This window comes from Caenorhabditis elegans, chromosome III (assembly GCF_000002985.6).
Source record: "Caenorhabditis elegans chromosome III".
NCBI lineage: Eukaryota > Metazoa > Nematoda > Chromadorea > Rhabditida > Rhabditidae > Caenorhabditis > Caenorhabditis elegans.
Genome location: NC_003281.10, coordinates 12,052,352 through 12,061,712, shown reverse-complemented (window position 1 = coordinate 12,061,712; position 9,361 = coordinate 12,052,352). Strand labels below are relative to the sequence as shown.

Genomic DNA, 9,361 nt, shown 5'->3' with positions numbered 1-9,361 from the left:
GAAAAAAAACACCAAATTAGCGATAGTTAGGCGCAACCACGAGAGGAGGACGGAGCGGTGTCAGGCCGTCCCATTACGGTTTGATCTACCAAAAATGCGGGAGATGAGACGCAGATTTCTCAGCTGATTTAGCATCGAATGAGAGTGTACTGACGTCACATTTTCCTGGGGGAAAGTTCCCGCATTTTTTGTAGATCAAACCGCAATGAGACTGCCTGACACCACGTGGGGATATACCACGTGGCAACAGGCCGTCCCATTACGGTTTGATCTACCAAAAATGCGGGAATTTTTGGCCCAAAAAATGTGACGTCAGCACGTTCTTAACCATGCGAAATCAATTGAGAAATTTGTGTCTTTTCTCCCGCATTTTTTGTAGATCAAACCGGAATGGGCCTTGGATATGAAAAAGAGAAAGGAATGCAAAATCAAAAGATTGGACAGAAAATGAACTAAAAATCGAGGAGGACAATTCCAATCGGGTATGGTGCAAGTGCTATAGACGGGAATTAATCTTTTTTTTTGTTATTTTAGAAAAACAATTTTTTTTTCTGAAAAAAAAGTGGAAAATTCAAATTTTTTTGAGATTTTCTGAGCAAAATTAAAGTTTTCTGGGAAAAAAAATTTTTGTCGGGGATTCAAATTTTCCGAAAAAAAATTTGGCGGGAAATTTAAAAATTTTAGAATTTTTTGGCGGGAATTCAAATTTTCGGAGAAAATATCTATTTTGGCGGGAGATTCAAATTTTCTGTGAAACAACTATTTCGTCGGAAAATTCAATTTTTTTTCGAGAAAAAAAACCTATTTAGGCGGGAAATTCAAAATTTTTTTAATTTTTTTTTGGCGGGAAATTCAAATTTTCGGAAAATATCTATTTTGGCGGGAAATTCAAATTTTCCGAAAAAAAAATTTGGCGGGAAATTTTTTTTTATTTTTTCGAATTTGTTTTGGCGAGGATTCAAATTTTCTCTTAAAATAATTTTGGCGGGAAATTCAAATTTTCTGAGAAATTTTTTTTTTCGATTTTTTAAAGATTTTTGAAGCAAAATTTCCATCAGGCTGTCCCATAACGGATTGATCTACAAAAAATGCGGGAATTTTTCGCCCAAAGAAATGTGACGTCAGCACGTTCTTAACCATGCGAAATCAGTTGAGAACTCTGCCGCATTTTTTGTAGATCTAGGTAGATCAAACCGAAATGAGACGCCACGTGACACCAAAAAAAAGGAGATAATTTTACTATGCTATGACTAGCTGACAATTCGAATCATTGTCCAAAATGAGCTGTCCGCGAGCATTGGTCTCCAAAATGCATGGAATGTCGAATGTGGGAATTAACTAGGCGTGCACACAGAGAGCAGTGAGCAGTGAGCTGCTTCTCGTTTTCCTCTCATTCGAAAGAGCTAAAGGGCAGACGGGTGTTGTTGTGGGTTGATTTGGCTGACGGGAGGGGCGCGCGCGAGCCAACGCAGAGCCGGGGGACGGAATAGACGAGGGATTAGTTAGGGGGTATCCGGAGGGACCACAGAGCCAATTAAACAGCTTCTCATTTGTGCAGCGCCACCTGCGTCTCCGCCGAAAAAGGTGCGGTTTGTGATAAGAATATTACACGGATTTCTGGCTTCCCTCCATAAATTGAAATGGAAGAGTTTTTTGCCGAACTAGGCCAGGCCAAATCTGGGGTAGATTTACGTTGCGTTGCGTGTCGCGTCGCGGCTCGATTGTAAAACTAAATGTATTTGTCCGTGTGGAGTACACGACTTTCCCACGCGTTGTCCGGCAGGCGATTGTCAATGGAGCGCGAAAAATTCAATGAGGAAGGCCAGAAGCCCGTGATACTGAAGGTGAGGTAGTGTGAATGGGGATTTTACTTCAAAAAATAGTCTAAAATTCAAAAATATCACGAAAGAAAATGAAAAAATCGCGGAAAAAAAAGTTTCTTCTAGTTTAAAACTCCGGCCAATCAGCGATTTGCGCCGCCCACTTTTCAACCAATCAGATGGAGTGGGCGGAGTTTGAATATGCTGATTAGTCGTGTTGTTAACTTTTTCTCGATTTTTTCTGAAAAAAACGGGGAAAATTCGAATTTTCTTAGAAAAAAAGTTTGGCGGGAAATTCAAATTCGCGAATTCAAACAGCCAAAATGAAAATTTTTTTTAAAATTGGCTTTTTTCAATTTTTCGCGCTTTTTCCGAATTCGAGACTATTTTTTGGGTTTTTTTTCTGTGAAAACCCGAAAAAGTCGAATTTCGATTTATTTTGACATAAAAATTTTAGAAAAAATCATAAAAAATATATTTTTCGTGGCAAATTCCTTCGAATTTCAAGAAAAATGCTTTAAAATTGGTTCAATTTCGCATTGTAAAAACTATAAAAACTAAAATTTCGAAATTTCCAGAAAAACTGCTGGTGAAAAATTTGAAAACATGGCAATTTAGCGAAATTTCTAATTTCCAGCCTTGATTTTAACGTCTAATATTCAATTTCGACCGGCTTAACCGCAAAAACTCGTGAGCTTTTGAACTGAATAGCGAGTTGATAGAAGTCTGTCTGCGTCTCCATGGGAACACTAAATCTCAGTTTTCCTCCTCTCGTGGAAGGATCTCGTTGCGAAATTGAGAGAGCCTCCTCGTTTTCACAGCAATTGATGAGAAAAAGAACGTTATGTTCTGCAGAATGGAAAAATTTGAAAATTGCGAAAAAAATTTAAAAAAACTACAAATTCCACACGGAGGGAGGCTTTCAGAAGGTAAAAACCGCAGAAAATAAGAGAAAAAATCGGTTAAAATTCATTTTTTTAAGGCTTCTCCAACGTACCTATAAATAGTTTCTAAACTATGGATTTTGCCGAGTATGTTGTTCGAGATCTGAAAATTGCGATTTTTTCCGGGAAATCATTGAAAATAAAGCATTTGGGCGAATTTTAATCGAGTTTTAAGGGTTTTAACCCAGAAAAAATCGAGTTTTTAATGTAAATTTCGAGAAAAAACCTAACATTTTTTGAGAAAAATCTGTCGAAAAGAGAACAAAAGAAACTAATTTGTCGTCGAATCGGGTGCCCGGTCCGCAATCTGTCGTCGCCGTGTTTGCACAGATGATTAATTTCCGCGGAAAATTGTCGACAAAATAAGCCGTAAATCGATTTTCGTTGATTTTTCTCAAGCAAACACGGGTTTTTTGTCGTTTTTTTCAAAATTTTTATTTAAAATGTGGTGTTTTAAATCTATTTTTTGTGAGTTTAGGTCAGTTTTCAGGCGATGTCGTCCGGCGTTCCCGTTCTCCACTGGAACTTTGGAATCGGTCCGATCACTTGTCACGCTTGGAATAAGGATCGCACTCGTTGGTTTTCCGTATAAATCTTCACAGTTTTGGTATTTATTGCTTCCAGAAATTGCCGTATCCGCGTCGTCAAATGATATTCACATTTTCGAGTGGCGCAACGGAGATTGGCAATCAATCCATACGCTTTCCGAGCACGACCTTCCTGTAACAGGCCTCGACTGGGGTACAAAAACCAACAGAATCGTCTCATGTTCCCAGGATAAGAACGCTTTCGTGTGGACATTCGACAAAAACGTGTGGAAGCCCGAGCTCGTGCTCGTCCGCTTTAATCGCGCCGCCACTTATGTCAAATGGTCTCCGCTGGAGAACAAGTTTGCCGTCGGAAGTGGCGCTAAGCTGGTGTCTGTCTGCTATTATGAGAAGGAAAATGACTGGTAGGGTTGGGAATTAAAGGTGGAGTAGCGTCAGTGGAGAAATTTCTTTAAAACATGCCTATAGTACCACAATGACCGAATATCATGATAAAAAAATTCAAAAAAATTTTCTAGATTTTATATAATTTTTTGAAAATTGGAAAAATCACAGTTTTCCCCTAATTCCTATTTGAATTTCCGCCAATTGGATTTGTTCGATGGAGCGCGCTTGCACGTTTTTAAATTTATTTATTTTATTTTTTCTTATTTTCCACCGATTTTTGATGTTTTCGGTGTATTTTTGCTTGAATTTTAGAGAAAAAGTCAAAATAAATGCAAATTTTCGATTAAAAAGCACGCTTACAGTTAAAATGAAAAAATGACGCTTTTAAACGATTTCAAACTTGAATTTGTTAATTTCTCTGATTCACGCTTGAAGCGTGCTTTTTAATCGAAAATTTGCAATTATTTTGACTTTTTCTCTAAAATTCAAACAAAAATACATCGAAAACATTAAAAATCGGTGGAAAATAACAAAAAATGAAATGAATAAATTTAAAAACGTGCAAGCGCGCTCCATCGAACAAATCCAATTGGCGGAAATTCAAATAGGAATTAGGCAAAAACTGAGATTTTTTCAATTTTCAAAAAATCATATAAAATCTAGTAAATTTTTAAAAAAATTTTTATCATGATATTCGGTCATTATGGTACCATAGGCGTGTTTTAGAGCAATTTCCTCACTGACGCTACTCCACATTTAAGAAAAAAAACAATTTTTTAAGTTTTACCAATTTTCAGGTGGGTCTCGAAACAAATCAAGAAGCCGATTCGCTCCACCGTCACCTGCCTTGATTGGCATTCGAACAATGTTCTTCTGGCCGTTGGATCGTGTGATTTCAAGTGTCGTGTATTTTCTGCCTACGTGAAAGAGGTCGACGAGAAGCCGTCGCCAAATCCGTGGGGGCAAAAAATGCCGTTCGGACAGTTGATGAGTGAATATTCCGTCGGTGGATGGGTTCATCGAGTCGCTTTTTCGCCGTCCGGGTGTCGGTTGGCTTTTGTTTCTCATGATTCATCGGTTTCATTTGTCGATTCGACAGTTGTTAGTTTATATTTAAAAGGAGGAGCGCATAAAATGCGCTCGAGCGGACGAATTTTGAAATGAAGCCTTTCCAAAAATTCGAGAAATCACTGCAACTTTTTCCTCACGAGGGACGAGGAAAAGTGGTTTCTAGGCCATGGCCGAGGGGCCGACAAGTTTCAGCGGCCATTTATCTTGCTTTGTTTTCCGCCTGTTTTCTTTCGTTTTTCACAGCTTTTTCCCGTTTTTCCTTATTAAAACTGATAAATAAATATTTTTTGCAGATGCCAAAACGATTTCCAAGTAAAAAAAGTGTATTCAGTGGGCAAGCAGCGGTGAAAGTCGTCAATGCAATATGATGGATTACGGGAATACAAAACCTAAACTTTTTTCCAAACATGATAAATATGCTGCTTAGATGCTGAAACTACCTGATTTTCATATCGAGACCGCTGAAAAAGTTTTGAGGTTTTCAAAATTCCACTTTTTGTGCGAAAATCTCGAATTTTTCACCGAAAAAGTTGAATTTTGGAAACCTCAAAACTTTTTCAGCGGTCTTGATATGAAAATCAGGTAGCTTCAGCATCTAAGCATCATATGTATCATGTTTAAGAAAAAGTTTAGGTTTTTTATTCCCGTAATCCATCATATTACATTGACCACTTTCACCGCTGCTTGCCCACTGAATACATGATTTTTTCACTTGGAAATTGTTTTAGCATCTGCAAAAAATATTTATTTATCTGTTTTATTAAGAAAAAACGAAAAAAATTCAGTGAAAAACGAAAGAAAACAGGCGGAAAACAATACAAGATAAATGGCCGCTGAAACTTGTCGGCCCCTCGACCATGGCCTAGAAACCACTTTTCCTCGTCCCTCGTGAGGAAAAAGTTGCAGTGAAAAATGGCTTCATTTTCAGCTATCTTTGGCGCCAAAAATTGCTCATTTTTAGTCATTTTGGCCATTTTGAGGTTTTTTTGGCCAATTTCGATAATTTTTTTTTCCAAAAGTTGGTTACTTTTTAGTCATTTTTGACTAATTTGTTGTCCGTTTTGGTCTTTTTTCGTCATTTTTGACCAATTTGTGTTAGTTTTGACCTATTCCGATATTTTTTTTTGCCAAAAGTTGGTTATTTTTAGTGTTTTTGGCCATTTCTAGCTAATTCCGGTCATTTTTAGTCACTCTTGGCCAATTTTTTGTCAGTTCCGGTCGTTTTTAGTCAATTTCAATAATTTTTGTAATTTTTGGCCAATTTCGGTCATCTTTTGTCATTTTTGACCACTTTTTTGGTCAGGTTTGGTCTTATTCCGTCATTTTTAGTCTTTTGAAGTCAATATCAGTCACTTTTGGCCATTTCTAGCCAATTTCGGTTATTTTTTGCCAATTTCGGTCATTTTTCGGCCATTTTTAGTCTTTTTCAGTCATTTTTGGCCAATTTTAGGTCATTTTTTGGCCATTTTTAGTCTTTTTCAGTCATTTTTGGCCATTGCTAGCCAATTTCGGTCATTTTTTGCCAATTTTAGGTCATTTTTCGGTCATTTTTCGTCTTTTTCAATCATTTTTGCCAATTTTAGGTAATTTTTTGGCCATTTTCGTCTTTTTCAGTCATTTTTTAGCCATTTTTGACCTATTTCGGTCATTTGAACCGTCATTAAAATTTTTTCAATAATTTTTGAGAAATTTAATTTCGAAATTCGTTAATTTGAGCGCATTTTGGTGTCTATGCATTTTTTTTTTCGAAAAAAATATCGATTTTTTCCTCTATTTCCAGGACAGCCAAAAAGTTCAAAACTTGCTGACCATTCATCTGCCGTTCACAACAGTCGAATGGATTACTGAGAACAGTGTTGTCACGGCTGTAAGTTTCACGAAATTTTGCAGATAAAGCAGCGTCGCCGCACAGAAAAAGAGGCGGAGCGTAATTTCGCAACCCTGCGGCGCGCGGTTTTTTGTTGATTTTTTTCCACACAAAAATTCAATTTTACTTGTTTTTTTAATCTTTTTTCGAATATAAATAAACTTGTGAAGATGTTTTGGTTGTAAAAACATTTAAAAAAAAGGTTGCACACCCCGCCCATTTTTCTATGCGGCACTGATTTTTTTTTAAGTTTACAAATCGATTTATCTGCTTTTCTATAGGGTCACGACTGCTCGCCGGTGCTCTTTGTAGTGTCTCAAGATGTTTTGAAAGAAGTTTGCAAATTGGATGTCCCATCAGCGGCCAAGTCATCGACGGTTAACAGTGCTCTTCAGCTGTTCAAAAATATCGATCGGTGAATAAATATCATCAAAAATAAAGTATTTTAATTCCTCCAATTTTTATAGAAATAATGCTGCGGAAAAGATTAACGTCGCCTTGAAGACACTCCATCAAAATCGAATTACGTGAGTTTTGTGAAAAACGCCAATTTTTTGCAGTTTTGCGTTAAATATTCCCAGATTTTTTAATGAAAAATGCATAAAATAACCCCGAAATCGTAGGATTTTTGGAATCTCAAAAAATTCGGACAAAAAATTCATCAAAAATAAAACTGTTCAAAATCGGAAAAAATTTCGCAGAAACGAAGCCGATTTACCGATTTGCCGGAAATTTTCAATTCCGGCAATTTGTAGATTAGTCGGAAATTTTCAATTCCGGCAATTTTCTGATTTGCCGGAAATTTTCAATTCTGACAATTTTTCGGTATGCCGATTTGTCGGAAATGTTTAATTCTGGCAAATTGCCGATTTGCCGGAAATTTTCAATTCCGGCAATTTACCGATTTGCCGGAAATTCTCAATTCCGGCAATTTGTAGATTAGTCGGAAATTTTGAATTACTGCAATTTACCGATTTGCCGGAAATTTTCAATTCCGGCAATTTGTAGATTAGTCGGAAATTTTCAATTCCGGCAATTTCCTGATTTGCCGGAAATTTTCAATTCTGACAATTCACCGATTTGCCGGATATGTTCAATTCTGGCAAATTGCCGATTTTTCGGAAATTTTAAATTCCGGCAAATTTCCGATTTGCCGATTTGCCGGAAATTTTCAATTAAAATTTGTAACTACAGTACTAACAACATTTCGTCGTTTCGAGACCGGTTACCGTATTTCAGAGAAAATCGAAAAAATTTAATTAACGAAATTTCCTTTCCAAATCAAATTAAAAAAATTTTTTTGAAAAAAAAAAATTTTGTTCGGTTTTTGTACACGAGCTCGTAAATCTACCGAACAAAAAAAAAACAGAAATTCCAAAAAAAAAAATAATTTTTTCAGTCAAATCCTACCTCACTCTGGAACCGTCGGAAATGTTGTGAAATTCACAACATGTGGAACTGACGGAATTGTTGCACTTTGGGATTTGAAGGTTTGTGATTTAATTTAATTTTTTTTTTTGATTTTTAAGTCATTTCTCGGCAATTAAAATAGTTTTAAAAAAAGTTCAGGAAACGATAGAATTTTGTCGGGTAAGTTGTTGCAAGGTTTGAAGGATGAATTTTCAATTTTCAAATAATATCCTAATTCTGAGAGTGAAAAAACCCGTTGAAATTGGAGTTTTATTATTAACAAAAAGAAGTGCGCATGGGTCTTTAAATAACATTTTTCATCGAATTTTTAATCCGGGAGTGCCGAATATTTCGAATATTTATGTTTAGAAAATTCCTGACATTCTATTTCAGCGGAAAATCGCGAAAATACGATGATCTTCGAACTCGCGCCAGAGACATTCTCATTGGAGCGCGCCGTGTCTTGTGTGGATTTACGAGCCAATTTCAACTTTTTCTGGTTTTTTTTGTGTTGAAAATTCATTTTTTCGTGTCATTGAACATTTTATTATCATAAAATTTCCCTATTTTCAATAAAATCGATAATTTGTCGATTTTTTGATTTTCCAGAAAATTTAAAAATCGAATTTAAATAGTATTATTTTTTGAAATTCGATTTTTAAATTTTCTGGAAAATCAAAAAATCGACAAATTATCGATTTTATTCAAAATAGGGGAATTTTATGATAATAAAATGTTCAATGACACGAAAAAATGAATTTTCAGCACAAAAAAACCAGAAAAAGCTGAAATTGACTCGTAAATCGACACAAGACACGGCGCGCTCCAATGAGAATGTCTCTGGCGCGAGTTTGAAAATCGTTGTTTTTTTTCGAATTTTTTCTAATAGATATTCGATTTTCTATTTACACTCTGCCTTTAAATAATTTTTCAAAAAATTTTAATTTTCAGAATCACCCATCACTCGTCTAAACCGCCGTCAAGTCTTCCTCAATCAATTTACCAACCAAAAAAAAAAATTATCACCAATTATATTGCTCCATCTCGAATTCCCCAGCTATTTATGTGATTTTTTTGTTTATTTTTTCAGTGTACATTTAAAAAAATTCTTCCCCCCGTTTATCTCGATTTTTTATCACGACCCATTGAAGATTTGCTTTAACCTGAATCCTTTATTCTTCTGAATATTTTTTTTTTCTACATTTTTATATTCATTAATGCAGCAATTTTGTTTTCCCCGGCAATTTTCGACATATTTCGATATTTCTTATTTTGCGTTATTTCTTCGCATTTCGTATCTTTTTTTTCCCCGAA

The 9,361-nt window shown here is 35.7% G+C and overlaps 1 protein-coding gene across 2 annotated transcripts; it reads left to right on the top strand.

The window, feature by feature from the left end:
* The first annotated feature begins 3,254 nt into the window (after positions 1-3,254).
* On the top strand, positions 3,255-9,289 carry arx-3 (Actin-related protein 2/3 complex subunit). 2 transcript variants are annotated; one of them, NM_001368436.4, is made up of 9 exons: positions 3,255-3,339; positions 3,389-3,716; positions 4,497-4,800; positions 6,551-6,637; positions 6,919-7,052; positions 7,105-7,164; positions 8,037-8,127; positions 8,207-8,227; positions 8,999-9,289. In NM_001368436.4, the coding sequence occupies exons 1-9, from the start codon at positions 3,258-3,260 to the stop codon at positions 9,017-9,019; spliced, it is 1,128 nt and encodes a 375-aa protein (NP_001355516.1). In that variant the 5' UTR covers positions 3,255-3,257; the 3' UTR covers positions 9,020-9,289. The 2 variants fall into 2 exon arrangements, with proteins under 2 accessions (NP_001355516.1, NP_499570.1); NM_067169.7 differs by lacking the exon at positions 8,207-8,227.
* Positions 9,290-9,361: the final 72 nt, after the last annotated feature.

Excerpts from the sequence above, each read along its gene's own strand:
- arx-3 (NM_001368436.4), top strand. The coding sequence starts at position 3,258 with ATGTCGTCCGGCGTTCCCGTTCTCCACTGGAACTTTGGAATCGGTCCG. Across the intron at positions 3,340-3,388 it reads TTGGAATAAGGATCGCACTC|AAATTGCCGTATCCGCGTCG; the intron begins GTTGGTTTTCCG and ends TATTGCTTCCAG. Across the intron at positions 8,128-8,206 it reads TTGCACTTTGGGATTTGAAG|GAAACGATAGAATTTTGTCG; the intron begins GTTTGTGATTTA and ends AAAAAAGTTCAG.